The 19058-nt window shown below is 35.8% G+C and overlaps 1 protein-coding gene across 2 annotated transcripts; it reads left to right on the forward strand.

Moving 5' to 3' along the window:
- The first annotated feature begins 1340 nt into the window (after positions 1-1340).
- On the forward strand, positions 1341-19004 carry LOC116026110 (ABC transporter C family member 2-like). Of its 2 annotated transcripts, XM_031267570.1 has the most exons (28): positions 1341-1458; positions 2238-2649; positions 4095-4273; positions 5028-5067; positions 5735-5891; positions 6816-6930; positions 7058-7138; positions 7279-7303; positions 7712-7768; positions 8412-8477; positions 8724-8798; positions 9456-9563; positions 9698-9832; positions 10943-11049; positions 11146-11239; positions 11850-12017; positions 12829-12969; positions 13087-13287; positions 13779-13877; positions 13980-14132; positions 14497-14882; positions 15216-15396; positions 15587-15910; positions 16021-16777; positions 16888-17009; positions 17257-17502; positions 17842-18259; positions 18617-18714. In XM_031267570.1, exons 2-28 carry the CDS (start codon positions 2317-2319, stop codon positions 18712-18714), a joined length of 4866 nt encoding a protein of 1621 aa, XP_031123430.1. In that variant the 5' UTR covers positions 1341-1458; positions 2238-2316. The 2 variants fall into 2 exon arrangements, with proteins under 2 accessions (XP_031123430.1, XP_031123422.1); XM_031267562.1 differs by lacking the exon at positions 1341-1458 and having other exon boundaries at positions 2317-2649; positions 18617-19004.
- The last annotated feature ends 54 nt before the right edge of the window (positions 19005-19058 follow it).

Genomic DNA, 19058 nt, shown 5'->3' on the forward strand with positions numbered 1-19058 from the left:
AAATTTTTTGTACATAAAAGTGTATAATTTAGTGTTAAGTTTTGAGATTAAATTCTCTCAATTTACATTCTATGAATTTGGGGACAAATTTATGAGTTCATGATAAAGTTCCGTGAAGCTGGAAAGCCTGATTATAAAAAATAAAAATAATGCATATCATGTGTCTATATAAAAAAATATAACTGCACTTTAGCCCTTAAAGTTTCTTATTTTCAAAAATTGACCCCTCACAATTTTTAGATGCCAAATCCTATCTTGGTTCCTCCCAGTCCTCCTTACACCTCACAATTAACTTTTACTCCCCAAAATACCCTCGGTATATATAAAAACTTTGAATACATTTACTTCAGTTATATAATTATTTCTTTGAAAAGTGGTAAGTCGTATATTTACTACTCACGAAAAAGCCACTAATGATATGACAAGTTCTAATAGTTTTTTTTTTAAAATTTTATTATTATTATTTTTATTTCAAATGTCAACCTATTAGAACTTCCACATTACTATATTAGGACGTGATTTTGTTGTGAGTTGTACATATAGGGGCATTTAGCATTGTCTAATTTCGTTTCATTTTTCATTTATCTAATTGTTCAATTCCATACTTTGTTTTCAACATAGGAGAAATGTACCAATAAACAAAATCTTTATTTTCCTTTTTTTTTTAAATGAAGAATTCCCCGTTAGTAAACATACATTATATTTTTCCTTTAAAATTCTATGTTGATTATCGACTTGATATATTATTTATACTTTCTCTACTTAGATTTTTGCCATTTTCACTGACCTATTTTTTTTCTTTTCATTTATCCATTCTAATTCTGTCAATGTAATACAGAGTATCATTTAAAAGCATATTGCACTATCAATAATATTACAATGAGTTCCTCTTCTTCGTGATTTGTAAATTATTACATAGTAGTGAAATTTATTTAGTGCACACCTTTAAGTAGTAGCAGGTTATTTCTTTCATCACAAAAAAAATAGAACAATTTAATTATAAATTCAATTCAAAATTTTATATTATACTTGAATATCCTTTTGTAAAATATTTTTTTTAAAATAAGTTTATTGATTCCATTCCCATATAATGAAAATAATGATGAAGTGGATATCACACAAAGTGGCATACACACACATTAGGTTATTAGCTTAATTTGGAAAGAAATGAAAATGGGGGTATTTGTGGGAGTTGAATCAAATTGGGAATTTGGGATGAGTACTTGAGTAGTAATGAGTAGATAGGAAAGGGGGTTGTGTGAAAATTAGGAAAGTTGGAGGGGCAAAGTGAAATAATCTAATCTGAACAACCACTGACCCACGACGACGATGCCACCAAGTCCACAATTATAGAAAATGTCAAAAGCTCATAAAAATATGTACTTTGATTCTCTATATACCGAATACCCATCAAGATTTATACACGTTTTCTTCTCTCTAAACGCTTCACTGAAAGAGGTAAAGCTCTCTCTTTACAGCTCAACTCTCAACACTTTTCATGCATACTTCATCAAACTACAATCTTTGTAAAGTTTTCTTTTGTTTTGTTTCTTGGTGGAATCTACACATTTCTTGCTTTGTCGTCATGCTAGTTACAAGATTGCAATGCATTTGTTTTTGGTGCTCTGTTCCAAGATCTGTTTACAATTTCCCATTTTTGTTCTTCTAGTTCTTTTTTTTCCCCCTCCAGTTATATTTTTATTATTTAAATCAATAGCATCTTAGTTTATGAACACTCGAGAGTTGAGAGCAGAGTGCCTGTGATACAGGATTTTAATACTGATCTTTGTTTCAAGAATCAAAGTAGGTTCAGGGATGCAAGTGAAATACTGAAATCCAATGGGCAAACGTTTTAATTTTTTTTTCTTTATTTTTTTTTTTTTGTTTTTTTGTTTTTTTTTTGGGTTTTTTTTTTTTTTTTTTTTTTTGGGGGGGGGGGGGTGGTGGAGGGTGGGGATGGGGTCTGGTGGACTTTAAAGATTTTCATGAGGTTGTGATTTTAGCCTTATAGGAAGGACTATTTGAAGATGCAAGTACTTCAGTGCTCAACTATTTTTTTTTGCAAGCAGTGCTCAATTATTAGAATCATACTTTTTGTTTTTTTTTTTGGTCTTGTTTTTGTTTTGTTTTATTTTTATTTTTTTGTTTTTTTGTTTTTTTTTTTTTGTTTTTTGATAATTCAGATAAAGTGAATTTGTTAGTATTTTGAGGATAGTTTTGGGTTATGATTTTTGCAGAAGCAAATAAGGATTTGGGATAATGTCAATGAGATCATAAAGGGTACAGTAGTGGTGTTAATAGTTAAAGTGACTAAAGATGGCTATAACGCCATTGGATTGGTATTGCCAGCCAGTGAAGAATGGGGTGTGGTCAACAGCGGTGGAGAATGCATTTGGAGTTTACACCCCATGTGTAACAGACTCTCTGGTCATATCTATTTCTCATCTTGTGATTTTGGTGCTGTGCCTATACCGAATATGGAAGATAAAGAAAGACTTCACGGTCCAGAGGTTCTGTTTAAAGTCGAAATACTACAACTATGTGTTGGGTTTGCTGGCTGCTTATTGCACCGGTGTACCCTTATATAGATTGGTCATGCGAATCTCTGCCTTAAATGTTGATGGGCAGACTGGTATCGCTCCATATGAGGTATCAGCTTCCTACTCTTTGATATGCTATTTATCTAGAATTACTGGGCGCAAAACACATTACAAATGTGGTATTTCTGCATTATATGCTCTTTGCTTTTCCTAGATTCTACTGGTAAAATTGGAAACATTTTCATTTATTGATTATTGATATAATTGTCCATGTTTCCAGTTTCAAATGCCCAAATATAATTTTCCACTTCCTTAAGTGAACGTTCATTAAGTTGTAAACTTCAAAGTTTACCCATCACCATTAAAGGTATTAACATTAAATGTCATTATTTCCACTAATAGAAGTGCCTGAAGGTCATTATAAAAAGTAGATTGCCTGATGTTACTAATTATAATAATAATAATTATTATTATTATTATTATTTCTGTTGTTGTTGTTGTTGTTGTTGTTATTATTATTATTATTATTTTATTTTTTAAATATGTCTGCTATATTTGGTTTGAGAGAGTTGTAGAATAGTACTCTACCTACAACGAAAAGGAGAACATGCTTCAAAAACTAAAGTACCATATTGATTTAGGCATGTGATAAGATAGTTGTTGATGGGTAGAAGTGAACTAGTCTCATTGATGCTTATTTTTTATTTTTAATAAAAATTTTAAGAACTTAATGTTTTTTCCAGCTGAGTGGTGGTGGAAGGGGCTGGCTGGTTCAACTAAAATGCAAAGGAAAATAATACGTTAGATGTTCGGGGCTTCCAATTTGTTTTTAGTTAGGGGCTGGTTTAAAAAATGGCTAGTTACTTTCTATTTTGTGTAATTAAGAGGAACAAGGTCTTTTTGTCAATCAGTTAGAATGTCCTATAGTCGGGACTGATGAGTTTTTAAGGCTTTAAGGGGTTGAGCATACTTGGTTTCCGTTTTGGATTTTTACGGTTCCCAAACTACATGATGCCGCTTTGGAATTTTTAAGGCTTTAAAGGGGTTGAGCATACTTGGATGCTATCACCTGTAGTTTAAGTAGTTGAAAGTCATTGTTTCTTAGAGGTGGTGTGCCTTCGTATAATATGTAGTGGTTTGATATGTCTCACACTTTTATTGTTTAACGCTGTGCTGTATCTCTTGGAGTTTATTCTTCCTTTCTGTAGTTTCTTTGGAGTACATTTTACAATTTACAACTCTGTAATGGACCCAAATCCTCTAAGATCATCACATTTTATGTTATACTAAGTATTTAGGAATTAATAATGTATGGCATCTGCATAAAACAGGAATATATAATGAGAAATTAGTGATAAGTATGGCATCCATACAATAAAAGAAATAAGCAATGAGAAATTGGTGAGCTTTTAAAAGCCTGCTTATATTTTTTCTGTAGAAGAGAGAATACAGTAACGCCTGAAATGTGATATGTGTTCTTTTTTCTTAATAATCTTTAATATTTTCAATTATTGTAAGATCAGTAATGACGATTTTCAAATTGTTATGTTGTAGATAATTTCCTTAACCATTGAAGCTCTTGCATGGTTCTCTATGGTGGTGATGATTGGCATTGAAACAAAAGTCTACATCCGAGAGACTCGGTGGTTTGTTAGGTTTGGAGTAATTTATGCATTGGTAGGGGACGCTGTGATGTTCAACCTCATAATGGCTGTTGCAGAGTTTTACAGTAGGTTGGTCCTCTTACTCCGTAGTATATTGTGCCTGTGGTAAAACTTATTTAATTAGATAATTGAAATTATTAATTTAATTATCCAGCTTCTACACGTTTCTCAAGGATTATGGATTACAGATAGTACAATACATTTTAGCATATCCAAGCCAATAAGAATACTCCATAAGTTGGGGTAGATTATGGATTATTCACAATCCATATTCATATCCAAGGTTTGCACATTTGCTATGTGTTAAGGGTCCTACATTGAAAAATAAGAGAGAAATATATGGGTTTTATAAGATCATGGGTTAGACTAACTAATTGATTGAGTTCAGTCTTTTAGTGTGGTTTGACCCATTTTCATTATAGCCCAGTTGAGTGGTTGGTATTAGAGCAGGTCATAGTGGCAGATAGGAAGAAGAGCTTATTTCATATATTTCACTTTGGGAGACACATGGGCATTTGTACAACTGGGACTACCTCATGTTATTATACCCCTAAATTACTTCATATTCCTATCAATATTCATTTTCTTAACTCTCTGGTCAATTTACTGAAACTTTTGCTGCCACTGCAGAAAATATCAATTATTATATGCATATATGTAGAAACACTGCATGTTACTATTAACCTTCCAATTTCCTTTTGTTATTTTGACAAGTAAATAAGAAGTGAAAATGTTACTGAAATACATTTATGTGACATGTGAAAATACTGCAACAGTGTTGTTTCTTCGCTTAAAATTTGTTGTTTCATTAATTTCTGTGCAGGTCTGTACTGTATTTGTACATCAGTGAGGTTGCTGTCCAGGTTTGTTGCGCCTTTTCCTTATGTCTGCAAGATTTGATCCTGTGTAATTTCTCACAAAATGTTAATTGAGGTTGTTCATCTTAAATAAGTAATGACTTGATCAAAATTGGAAGTGGACACATCTATTATTGACTCTAGTGACAGAGAGCTAGAACCATCCCCAGGTGTATGATGCTATCTATGAGATAGCTTTTACTTAGGTTAACCTCATAGGCTAAAATTTGATCAAGAACTACGAAAAGTGCCACATGAACAATGTATTGAATCTTAATAACAGATCAAACTGGTAACTATAAGAAAGGCCATTAACTCCTTGTTGTCTAGTAGTGGCTCAATTTGATATGGCTGACTTTTAATTTCTCCATGTCCCAACTAGATTATAATGGTGTTCAAAGAATGTATGGTTGCATTAAAAGTTCAGTTCACAAATTTTGCCACTATATTTAGGTCACATAGCCTATTGAGGCTAATGAATTTTTGCAGTTCTCTTGGAGATTATCTATTTACACTCTTAGTCATCATTCCTGGGCACAAACTGGTTCTGTCACATTCTGGTTTACCTTTACTGGTAAAGAGTTCAGCTAGCCTCCTAAAGAAAAAGTAAAGATGAAAACTAACTTCTCTTTAGAATAAATTTTCCAATTTAAATCTTTTTTTTGTTGTCTAGGCATTGTTTGGAATGCTCTTGCTCTTTTATGCCCCTGATTTGGATCCCTATCCGGGCTACTCTCCAGTGCGAACTGAATCTATTGATAACACTGCATATGAAGAACTTCCTGAAGCAGAACAGATTTGTCCTGAGAGGCAAGCCAACATACTCTCAGGTATGTATAACTTATCTGAGCGTGAATGGTTTTTATTTAGACTTTTACTGGATGAGTCATGAGTCAGTCCTTTGATAAAAGCATTGCTTTGAATGAAATCTGCAAATGTTGAATCTTCAGATAGCTTGGCTTGATATGTAATATATGAATGTCTTCATCCAATATTTTTGTTTATATCTTGATGTGTTATTGGCCCAAGTACTTCACTGTTGATAGAAGTATGAATAGTAGAATGTGTGGTGCATAGGTTAGACATTATCACATTAATTTATTATTATTGCCCTGGGACTCAACTGTTCAGGTTCTAAGTACTTCACTGGAAAATGAGTTCATTTCTAGAGAAACAAATGTTAATCACTTCTCTTAATGTACTGTGTCTATTTCTTTAATACTCATATTTAAAGTACCCAAAATAGGTGTAGGACTTCCATAATCCAAATATGAAAATTCTTAACATACCTATCCACTTTCCTGATGTAATTGCCCATAAACAATGGTCAAATGTTGTCCTCATTAAGGTATAAAGGTCATTCTGTGGAGTAGATTTCTAGAAGTAGTAGGGACAGACTAACAGAGCTCCATTCTGTGCTGTTGGATGACATCACAATGAAAAACTTAAGGTTTTTTTTTCCAGGACCAAAGCATTACATCATTATCCATTGTTCATTAATTTGTAGTTTGAAGATATGGATTATCAAACACTTATTACAGTGTTATACCTTTTAGTGATGAGTAGTGAGACCAAGGACTCAGCTCTAGCTCTGACAATGGAATCCTTTTATTTTCATAGCTCTCTTTCTTCCTTCTCTTTTTCACCTAATTAGTAATTCCAAATCATTAACTACATTTTTCCTTGAAAAAAGCATGTCTTAGCTTTTTGTTGCTTCCATTAGACTAATATCCATCACTTTGTTTCTTTTGCAGCAATAACTTTTGCATGGATGAACCCACTTATGCAACTAGGTTATAAGAGACCTCTCACAGAAAAGGATGTCTGGAAACTGGACACATGGGATAGGACAGAAACACTCAACGATGCGTAAGCAGTGAACTATATTAGTTTAGATAGAATTATCCTGTTTCTTTTCTTTAAACTGCTTCTGTTAGAATGACATATTTCAAAAGGAGTAATTTGTGACAAAATAGGTATGGGTTTGACTCTTCAGGTTTCAGAAGTGTTGGGCTGAGGAATCTCAAAGACCTCGACCATGGCTTTTGAGAGCATTAAATAGTAGCCTTGGGGGGAGGTAATGATTATGATAAATTTTCTTTAGATTGATTTAGAAATTTCTAGATATATGGGTTTAGTTTTATTGGAATATGGTTTTAGATGAATACATGGTTGAAGATTTCCCTAAATTATCTTCATTTCTTTGAAAATTTGCAGGTTTTGGTGGGGTGGATTCTGGAAGGTAATTGACTAATCTAGTATTCTAGTTATTGTTAAGATAAAACTTAAGCACACATCTGTCTAGGCTTGTACACTTGAATCAAGTGTGATGATGTGTCCTTTAAAAATATTGAGAGAGAGAGAGAGAGAGAGATTTGGGGCAAAACAGTATGCTTTGGCTTCTTGTCTTGAGTTTGTACTCTGGTACTTAATATCCTTGACCTTATATTTTGATTATTACAAATATTTTCTGAAGATGTTGGAACTCAACTTCATCCTCTGCTCTGCTTCTACATGTTTAAATTCTTTTATTCGTTTAAATTACTTAAAACATTTGTGCATACTAGATCCTTACACTTGTGCTAATGATTTGCATCGTTATTTTGTTGGAGACCAATATTATAACCTGTTTTGTCTTCTTTAAACATAGATTTTCAACGATCTCTCCCAGTTTGTTGGGCCACTTATACTGAATGAGCTCTTACAGGTCAGTAGTATATGTGTAGATGTTATTTCTGTACTATTACATTGTTCTATTTGTTGCTGAAAATTAGAGCCTCTCTGCATCCTCTAATAGTTTTTATTCATATACTATATATTAGTGGGGTAATTTGTGAAATTGTTGAGTGTGTAAAGGAATTTATTTGCTACACTTTTTGTTTAATACAGTTTTCTGATTCATTTATTTATCTAGTGAAAAATTAGAACTTGACCACTTAAGTTTCATCACTCTTATATGTTGTTATTCATAATTCTGCTCTTCTAACTTTGGCATTTAAATTGGTTTTTAAATATATTTAACCTTTAATCCTTTTCTTCTGATGGTGCAATCATTTTCAAATGCTTTTTCATTTTTTTTTCTCAAGTTAAAAATTTTGATGGGGCTTCACCTTTATATGAATCTTATTATAGAGATAAGGATGGAACTTGTGATAAGTTCTAATGCTTGGAGTGTAAGTTTAGAATTTTCTGGGGAGCATAATGACCAGAGACCAATGGGGTTTAATTGGTGTCGTTAACATGCTTGGAATCTGATTTTAATCTTTGGATTGAAAAACCTATTTCACTGTAACATACAATCTATTGTTAAGTATCTTCGCTCATGGTCATATTTCTTCCACATCCTGCAGTCTATGCAAAACGGAGATCCAGCATGGATAGGGTACATCTATGCATTTGGAATTTTCCTGGGAGTGGTATGAATTCAGTGCCCTACCTCGTATTAAAATCACATTTACATTATTATTTTCTAATCCCATAATGAACTTCACCCCCCACCCCTCCCCCACACCCACCCACCCAAAACAAATTAAAAAAAAAAGTGATGAGATTTTCTGTCCAATATAATGAAGCTTGTTAATACTTGCTGAGATAAAATAAAATAAAATTCCTTTTTCTCCCCCAATATCTGTAATGACTTGTTTTGTCCTAATATCAATTAGGTATTTGGTGTGCTGTGCGAAGCTCAGTATTTTCAGAATGTCATGCGTGTTGGATATCGCTTGCGCTCAACTCTGGTAGTTTATTCTGTCTGTAGCATTTACAGTTTCTGTGCTTTAATTTGTAGTTGCTACCTGATTTGATTTTTGAAGTCTGAAATCCTTGATATCACTTATTTTAACCAGAATCTGTCAAAACCTAAACAGCTTTTGATGTCTTCATTCTCTCTTCCTCCTCACCCCTTCTTTACTTCTCCGTGGTTCAGGGTTAAGTTTGAGTAGTTATACATTTCCTCATGTTGAGCTTGTCTTTCTGTGACTAGCTGATGTTATGCTGCAGCATTTTTTTTCTTTCATCTTTTTATGTTTCCTTTTTCTCTCTCATATCTATGATATGCCTACCATTCTTACCTTAATTTCCAGTTGATGCTTTCTCTCATTTATGCACTGAGCCTTATACTTTTAATGGCCTCTAAGAGATAAAAAAAAAAAAGTTGATTTGTAGTGGCTTGACACTTGACAGTATATTCTGTCTTTGTATCAATGCCTTGAGAGTAGTCATCACTCTGAAATGACCTGTCACTATCCCATCTTTTTCTGCATTATATATTTATGTATGTATGCATGCGTGTATAATTGTATATCAGCTGTAGTGTTGTTCGGTTAGTTTTGAATTTTAGATAACCATATATTTTTCAATGTCTCATATGTTTTTGGATCTGTGATGTTTTATAGGTTGCTGCAGTTTTTCGTAAGTCCTTGAGGCTAACCCATGAGAGTCGAAAGAAGTTTGCAACTGGAAAGATAACCAACTTAATGACAACTGATGCTGAATCTCTTCAGGCATGTATACTTTGCATTAAAAATATTCAACCACCCCCACAAAAAATAAAAAAAATAAAAAAATTATGATAATCCAACATAATACTCTCAACATGTTGCTTAGTGACTTACTTGCTACTATTCATCTTTTACAGCAAATATGTCAATCCCTTCACACTTTATGGTCAGCCCCTTTTAGGATTGTTATTGCCTTGGTGCTTCTATACGAGCAGTTGGGGGTTGCATCCCTGCTTGGCGCTATTATGCTTGCTCTCATGTTCCCCCTTCAGGTTTGAAGTTTTGTTATTCATTAATGTGTTTTATTTTAATTGGCTTACATAGAAATATTACTTTTCTGTTGCAATTCATCTTGGAATTAGTGTATGCAATCCTGTTGTAATTCATCCTGAAGAACGCTTAGTAGAGGAGGAAAATTTATGGAAAAGCATGAAAAGGATAGTTTTGTTTCCACGTATTACGTATAGCTGTCTATATTACTAATCCACAGGGACCACAGGGGATAATGTTTTTTTTTTGCTGTTTTATAGCGGGCTTATTTTTACCGTGACATGACATTTGGTTACAAAAGGAAACTATAGGGAATAGGAATAGGATTCTAGACGAAATGGAATAGGACAAGATTACTATTCCACTGCTTGGTTGGTTTAAGGAATGGAAAAGGAACAAATAATCAACTGACAAAAATACCCATACCCGGAATAGCATGTATGTGTTTGTATATGAAAGGGTTATTTTTTATGTAATGAAAATTCAAGTATTCCTAATAAGTCAGATATAACTAATAGTCTAATACCAGGTCTCCTCAAGAATAGATATTTTTAATTCCGTGGAATAGAAAATGAACCAAATTGCAGAATGGGCCTATTCTGCAAATTAAATGTGCCACTAGTATAGTATATGATCTTGTAATTATAAAGAAAATGAAAGTAGTTGTGGAAATCCCTTGATTCGGGTAGTCATGGAACCTATTTAGGAATGAAGTATTTTAGCTTTAGTTCTCCCTAATTTTATGGTTATACATAGATAATTTTTGGTGTATATGTACCCATTATTATGCATAATGAGAGAGAATTCATCCCAGTTTTCTTACGCGAAATTAAAAAAGAAAAAAAAAAAAAGAAATAAAGAGGCCACTTGTGAGTTTGTTTTCCTTGCCAACAGTCATGACATTTCTCACTCTGCCCTTGATTTTATGTTGGGTAGCTATGTTGGCAGCTCTATATATTATCTGAAGTGTGCCTCATTAGTTATTATGTTAATTTCTGGTTATTCAGTGTTTTTTTTTCATGATCTCTACAAGTTTCAAATTGTCTACAGTTCATTTATCTTCTTGTTTGTTGTATTAATGAGAGGTTTCTATTTTGAAACATTGCAACCAGACTTTTGTCATAAGCAAGATGCAGAGAATGACAAAAGAAGGATTACAGCGAACAGATAAGAGAATTGGGCTGATGAATGAAATATTGGCTGCAATGGACACAGTCAAGTATGTTAGCCCATCGAAGCGTGTATTTTAACTTTCTCAACTAAAATGGCTTGCCTAAATGATTCAGTTGACACTTCATTCAATATTATGCTTCAGATCTTATGCATGGGAGGAAAGCTTCCAATCAAAGGTTCAGGGAGTTCGGAATGAGGAACTCAATTGGTTTCGTCAAGCACAGATGCTAGGAGCAGTATGTTATGAACAATCACTTTCTTCCTAAATCCTAAATATTTGTTCAGTTTAAGGTTGTGTGGAAATATTTGATTCCATAATTATCTCTCTGGAGCATAATGGGGATGTGCTCTTGGCTAGACAAATAAGTGGAAGAACAGGGGGTAACCCCAGCCAAGATGACTACGGATACAAACTTGTAACCACAAGGTCACGAGTTCAAATCCCAGCCTTCTTGGTTTGAGTTGGTCAGCTATGGGCAACCTAGGCTGGTTTATCTTCTTGTGGTCCTTTGCTGGCTAGGGTCACAAGCTGGGGTTTACCCAGTGCACACCCTCGGGTAGTGGCTGCGGTCTTCCTCGTCACCCAAAAAAACAAATAATATGTGGAAGAATGCAGATGGATTCTGCTCTCTTTTAGTTTTTCCTGTTAGTCAAGTGGTAGCAATGAACATTATAAGATTAACACTCACTGTAGTTGTGGTGAAAATTCAGTTTGGGGTAACCATACTCAGTGCTTAGTGACTTGGGCTTAATATATATAGAGAGAGAGAAAAATTCTTTTGACCTTGCTTATGAGTTTCCCTTTTTCTCCTTGCCTGATTTAACATTCTCCATTGTTTTTTGCAGTTGAACATGTTCCTCTTGAATAGTATTCCAGTTTTTGTGATTGTGATCTCATTTGGGGTGTTCACTTTACTTGGAGGGGATCTAACACCAGCAAGGGCATTTACATCTCTCTCCTTGTTTTCAGTGCTGCGATTTCCACTCTTCATGCTGCCTAATATTATTACACAGGTTTTCTTTTTCTAAAATGCATGTGTTTTATGCTGTTGTAAATTTATTTGTTGAGAATTGAGAGATCATCACTTCGCTGATCTATCTATTTTAGGTATTGTTGAATCTATACCCACCAAATACAAAGTTAATGCAAAATTTGAGTGACAAGTCAAAATGCCTCGTACCTATATTTTTGTTTTCATATTCATAACCTGGGAAGCATTAATAATAGAATGCCAGGGTAGACTTGAGAAGGGTAAAAAAGGGAAAAAGGAGGGTAGTTTTAATATTGTTTCCTCAGAATTATATTTTAAATATCCTTTCTGTATTTTTGTTTTCATATTCATAACCTGGGAAGCATTAATAATAGAATGCCAGGGTAGACTTGAGAAGGGTAAAAAAGGGAAAAAGGAGGGTAGTTTTAATATTGTTTCCTCAGAATTATATTTTAAATATCCTTTCTGTATTTCCCTAAATATTTAATCATCATAAGTGGAATGGTTATCTTTTGCCTCTGAATTATTTTATGTTTTGGGGTGTGTTAAGAGTCCCACATTGAAAATATAAAAGAGCATATATGGGTTTATAAGGTCATGCGTTAGGCTAGCTAATTGATTGGATTTAGTCTTTTAGTGTGGTTTGGCCCATGTGCAGTATAGTTCAGTTGAGTGACCCGTGGTATTGGCATATGGAGAATATTGAACCGACAAGTAGTGTATGGGATTTGAGCCCAAAACCTTCCTTTTGCTTTGCCTTTATTTGTTTCATTATCAACTCGTTGTTTAAGTTCTTTTGGGAGTGAGCAAGTAACTATTTACTGATTTTACAGGTAGTTAATGCAAATGTGTCCTTGAAACGTTTAGAGGAGCTTCTCTTAGCTGAAGATAGAATACTGCTACCTAATCCACCTCTTGAGCCTGGACTTCCAGCCATCTCTATCAAGAACGGAAGCTTTTCATGGGAATCAAAGGTTAGGTTGACTTTTTCCAGACAAGCTAAGTACTGATACATGCAAATATCAAAATTTGTATTTCGTCTTTCTGAATCAAAGGGATTTCTTTATTTTATTTTTCCGTTTCAAATCCAGGCAGAGAAACCAACATTATCAAATATCAATTTGGACATTCCAATTGGTAGCTTAGTAGCAGTTGTTGGTGGGACTGGAGAAGGCAAGACATCGCTCATCTCTGCAATGCTTGGGGAGGTTCCTGCAGTTACAGATGCAAGCGTTGCCATCAGAGGAACAGTTGCATATGTACCGCAAATATCTTGGATTTTCAATGCAACAGTACGTGATTACACTTTTTTTTGGGGGGGTGGGGGGTTGGATTTTCAATGCAACAGTACGTGATTACACTTTTTTGGGGGGGGGGGAAACCTGCAGCCACTACTCGAGGGTGTGCACTGGGTAAATCCAGCCTTGTGACCCTAGCTGGTAAAAGACCACAAGGAGGTAAATCAGCTTAGGTTGCCCATAGCTGACCGGCTCAAACCAAGAAGGCTGGGATTCGAACTCGTGACCTTGTTGTTACAAGTTTGTATCCTTAGCCAGCTTGGCTGGGATTACCCCGATGATTACACTTATTGTTTGCTAGGCTAAGTGTTTTGATCTAAACAACAACGAATGTGTATTAATGGACTTCAATAACATGGTGCATTGAAATTGTGATGGTTATAATAGCTGCTGTTTGCCTGTTTATCATCTAGAAAGATAATGTAGTTGCTAACAGACATTTCCTACTTTCTTTGGCCCAATGAGATGCTTAATGTGTTTTACAGGTGCGTGACAACATACTATTCGGTTCTCAATTTGAACGTGCAAGATATGACAAGGCAATTGATGTGACTGCATTAGAACATGACCTTGAATTGCTTCCTGTAAGTCATTTTATTACATTGCTATGTTATTGTTTGTTCTCCTTTATTTCATATTCTAGCTTGACCAGAATGTTTTTTCAACCTTAACTTCACCTGTTCTAGGGTGGTGATCTTACTGAAATTGGTGAAAGGGGAGTCAACATTAGCGGGGGGCAGAAGCAAAGAGTGTCCATGGCTAGAGCTGTCTATTCTAATTCCGATGTTTACATATTTGATGATCCTTTAAGTGCACTGGATGCTGATGTGGGCCGTCAGGTAACTTTTTTTTTTTTTTTTTTTTCAAAGAATTAAATATTTTTTACTAATTCATTCCAATCTAAATCAAGCTTGCAAACAACTCACCTCTGATATTAAAAAGTACACTTCTTGAAGATTAGCAATCACTTGTTCTTAAGTATTCAGTTGAATCTTGAAGAAGTTAAGTCCTAATTTGACATATCATAATCATTAGTATCATGAGTTACCAAAAGTTATTGTTAGTCAATATAAGACCTAGTTTCCTTATGAAAGCTTTTTTCGTTTCTTTCTTCCTATAAGTACTTAGTTTGTTATTGCATTTCCTAAAACTGTACTTCCCAATGGAAGCTTAATGGTGTATAACTCGCACTTTCTTAACCAGGTTTTCGAGAAATGCATCAGGGGAGAATTACGAGGCAGGACGAGAGTTCTAGTTACAAACCAGCTGCATTTTCTTTCACAAGTAGACCGAATTATAGTAGTCCATGATGGTACAGTGAAAGAGGAAGGTACCTTTGAATATCTCTCGAACAATGGTGCGATATTTCAGAGACTGATGGAAAACGCGGGAAAAATGGAGGAGTATGCAGATGATAATAATGAATTCATTGACATGGTTGGTGACAAAACCTCAAAGCCTGTTAATGGTGAGACAAATGCGTCATCTAAAGATGCGGGTGAAACAAATAAAAAGAAGGAAGGAAAATCCATTCTTATTAAACAGGAAGAGCGGGAAACAGGTGTCGTGAGCTGGAACGTTTTAGCAAGGTAAAGATGATATCTTTGAAGTATCTCCAGGCTTTCTTGAGTTTCTTCTTCATGTTGAAGTGAAATAAATTCGTGATAACTTCTGAGGTTAATATTTCTATTATGGATGCCACATGAATTGAGAGGCTTCAAATGCGTTTGAATATATGGCATAGTAGGAAGTTGTGATTTGTTTAAGGATTACGTTTGCCTATTGTTAAGAGACCCACATTGAAAAATAAGAGAGAATATATGGGTTTATAAGGCTATGAGTTAGACTAGCTAATTTATTGGATTTAGTCTTTTAGTGTGGTTTGGCTCATCTGCATTTTCCTTGATTCATTTGATGTGCAGGTACAAGAATGCGTTGGGAGGTGCCTGGGCCGTTTTAATACTATTAATGTGCTATGTCTCAACAGAAGTTCTTCGGGTTGCAAGCAGTATGTGGTTAAGCTTTTGGACTGATGAAAGCAGTTCAACAAGATATAGTTCGGGTTTCTACAATCTGATCTATTCGGTTCTATCATTTGCTCAAGTATGTCATGCAGAACTTTTCGCTGCTGAAATTTTGAATCAATTATAGCTAGTATATATGCTTGTATCATTTTTTATTTCTTTATAAGATAATATGTTTCTTACGCTTATACTTGAGGGGGGAATGAGGACTGAAAAGTTAAAAGGGTATAGGGAAATTAAATTGTGTTGATAAAACAATTGCATTTCAGGTTTTCGTAACACTCGTCAATTCCTTTTGGCTGATCACGTCGAGCCTTGCTGCTGCCAGAAGGTTGCATGATGCTATGTTGAACTCGATTTTAAGGGCTCCAATGGTCTTCTTTCACACAAATCCACTCGGAAGGATTATCAATAGGTTCGCTAAGGATCTGGGTGACATAGATCGCAATGTTGCTCCATTTGCCAATATGTTTATGGGCCAAATCGCTCAACTTCTTTCAACATTCGTGCTAATTGGTATTGTTAGCACAATGTCGCTATGGGTCATACTGCCACTTCTAGTTTTGTTCTATGGCGCCTACTTGTATTATCAGGTATGTGAGCTTCTTAACTCGCTGTTTGCATATTTTATATTTCAAAGCATCGCCTAAAGTCTTCATTTATGGTAATTAGTATTTATGTGAGATTGATTTGTTTCTGACAGAGCACTGCCCGTGAAGTGAAGCGTCTGGATTCAATCTCCAGATCTCCCGTGTATGCACAATTTGGAGAAGCGCTGAACGGTCTCCCAACAATCCGGGCATATAAAGCTTATGACAGAATGGCGATGATCAACGGGAATTCCATGGATAATAACATTAGATACACTCTCGTGACAATGAGTGGAAATCGTTGGCTTGCAATCCGTCTCGAGACTTTAGGAGGCATCATGATTTGGCTTACTGCAACGTTTGCTGTGATGCAGAACGGAAGGGCAGAAAACCAGGAGGCGTTTGCCTCTACCATGGGTTTGCTTCTCAGTTACGCTTTAAATATTACGTCCTTATTAACTGCTGTTCTGAGACTCGCGAGTTTGGCTGAGAATAGTTTGAATGCTGTCGAGCGAGTTGGCACGTACATTGATTTGCCTTCAGAAGGGCCCGCCATTATTGAAAGCAATCGCCCTCCTCCTGCGTGGCCTTCAGCAGGATCTGTTCAGTTTGAAAACGTTGTCTTACGTTACAGGCCCGAGCTTCCTCCTGTTCTGCACGGTATATCGTTTACAATCTCCCCGAGTGATAAGGTTGGAGTAGTCGGGAGAACAGGAGCAGGAAAATCTAGCATGTTTAATGCTTTGTTTCGACTCGTGGAACTGGAAAGAGGGAGGATTATAATCGATGATTATGATGTTTCGAAGTTTGGATTGACAGACCTTCGAAAAGTTCTTGGAATCATCCCTCAATCACCCGTTCTTTTCTCAGGTACACACAATCAGATAATTGCATCGGAATGGACTTTGGTGATTTCTCTGATTCAAATGTGGTAGAGCATTTGAATGTACATTCAACATAGTTTGGTTTATATTTGCCAGGAAGTGTGAGATTCAACCTTGATCCATTCAATGAACATAATGATGCTGATCTCTGGGAAGCTTTAGAAAGGGCGCATCTAAAAGACGTTATCAGGAGGAGTTCTTTAGGTCTTGACACTGAGGTATATATCATATCTTCAACACTGCCCACAGTCACTACTCGAGGGTGTGCACCGGATAAATCCCGCTTTGTGACCCTAGCCGACAAAGGGCCACAAGGAGGTAAACCAGCTTAGGCTGCCCATAGCTGACTAACTCAAACTAGGAAGGCCAATAGGCCGATCCCATTAAGGGACAGTCTGACCAACTTGTAGCTTTAATGTTATTGTAAGCTATGCTAATTTAGGTTGTATTGATTGATGTACAAAGGTCTCAGAGGCAGGGGAGAATTTCAGTGTTGGACAGAGGCAGCTATTGAGTCTTGCTCGAGCATTGCTTCGCAGATCAAAGATTCTTGTTCTGGATGAAGCGACTGCTGCTGTTGATGTCAGAACCGATGCTCTTATTCAGAAGACCATACGAGAGGAGTTCAAATCGTGCACGATGCTCATTATTGCTCACCGTTTGAATACAATCATTGATTGCGACCGCATTCTTCTGCTTGATTCTGGTCAGGTATGAAAGCAAATGGTATTTAGATGACCTTGTTAACATCAAGCGCTTATCACTATGCCAAAAGCTATAACTCACAGTGAAGACTCAACTTTATTTCCTTATATACTGCCATAAATTTTCGGGACTTGGCCCGTCACCGGCCTCTGTCCAACAATCCTCTAGCCACCAATTGCTGGACTTGGCCCTTTACAGGCCTCTGCCCAACAGACCTGAATGGCTTTTTGAAGATTTTCAGGTCTAATACCTTAGTTACAATAAAATTGGCCAATGACTTGTGGTTTTGCACTTTCACTCTTTATACCCTACTTCATTTTGGTCTCTTCTGCATTCTTGCTTCAGGTCCTAGAGTATAACACACCAGAAGCACTGCTACTGAATGAAGAAAGCGCGTTTTACAGGATGGTCCAGAGTACAGGAGCTGCAAACGCACAGTATCTACGGGGCTTAGTGCTTAGGGAGGGAGGAGAGAAATCGGAGAAGGAAAACCAACTCGATGGCAGAAGGAGATGGCTTGCCTCGTCTCGTTGGGCTGCTGCTGCACAATATGCACTCGCTGTTAGTCTGACTTCATCGCAGAATGACCTTTTGCAGTTGGAAATTGAAGACGAGGTGAATATCCTCAGGAAAACAAAGGACGCTGTTGTCACTCTGCAAGGGGTTTTAGAGGGGAAGCACAATAAAGAAATTGAAGAGACACTGGATAACTACCAGTTGTCCAGAGATAGATGGTGGTTTTCTTTATACAGAATGATTGAAGGTAAATACAATTTTAGTCTCAATCTCACTGATTTCATTCTAGTGATTTGTCATGGCCAATTCATTTAAGGGGAGTGTCCAATCCAATTTCAAGTAGTCAACTGGTTAAATTCAAAATGGCCGGTTGTCCACTTGAGGGAGAGTGTTAAGAGTCCACATTGAAAATATATGAGTTTATAAAGTCATGAGTTAGACTAACTAATTGATTGGATTCAATCTTTTAGTATGGTTTGACAGACACGTCCACAAAAGTGAGAAGCCCTAGATTAGAAGCAATTGAAAATGCACTATCTGGATACCTTGTATGTTGTTCAATATCTTCTCTAAGGATAACAATCTAACACTCTTCTTCTCTTAGGTCTTGCAACAATGAGTAGGCTGGCTCCAAACAGGATTCAACACAGTGAATATGAATTCGAGGGCAAAGCAATTGACTGGGACCGGGCAGAAATGTAGGAGGGCAATCCCATTATTCAGCACATCAAAGACTTCGCCTCCTATAATGTACCTCGACATTTCACATTACATTAGTCATTGCAAGTTTAACGACTAGTTCAAACAATGCTATTCTGCTTTCAGTACCTAGATAGAATTTTTATGTGCCTCTTGAAAAGTAACTGAAGGGGTGGAGAATGCAATCTTTCTGTTAGGTCAAATTTTGCAGTATTACAACTACATCTAAGTTCTTAGGCATCAAACTAAAGATATCGAAAAAAATCTCATTTCTTGTTTTCATTTATACCAAATATGTATGAGCTACTTAAATGTGCTTTCCTGAAGAGCAGGTCAAGTTGATACTT

The sequence above is a fragment of the Ipomoea triloba genome, chromosome 1, assembly GCF_003576645.1.
Source record: "Ipomoea triloba cultivar NCNSP0323 chromosome 1, ASM357664v1".
Classification (NCBI taxonomy): Eukaryota; Viridiplantae; Streptophyta; class Magnoliopsida; order Solanales; family Convolvulaceae; genus Ipomoea; species Ipomoea triloba.

Bases quoted from the DNA above. Each gene is read 5' to 3' on its own strand.
- LOC116026110 (XM_031267570.1), top strand. From the start codon at position 2,317: ATGGCTATAACGCCATTGGATTGGTATTGCCAGCCAGTGAAGAATGGG. The intron at 5,068-5,734 runs GTTTGTTGCGCC...TTTGTTGTCTAG, and splicing joins TCAGTGAGGTTGCTGTCCAG to GCATTGTTTGGAATGCTCTT. The intron at 15,911-16,020 runs GTATGTGAGCTT...TGTTTCTGACAG, and splicing joins GCGCCTACTTGTATTATCAG to AGCACTGCCCGTGAAGTGAA.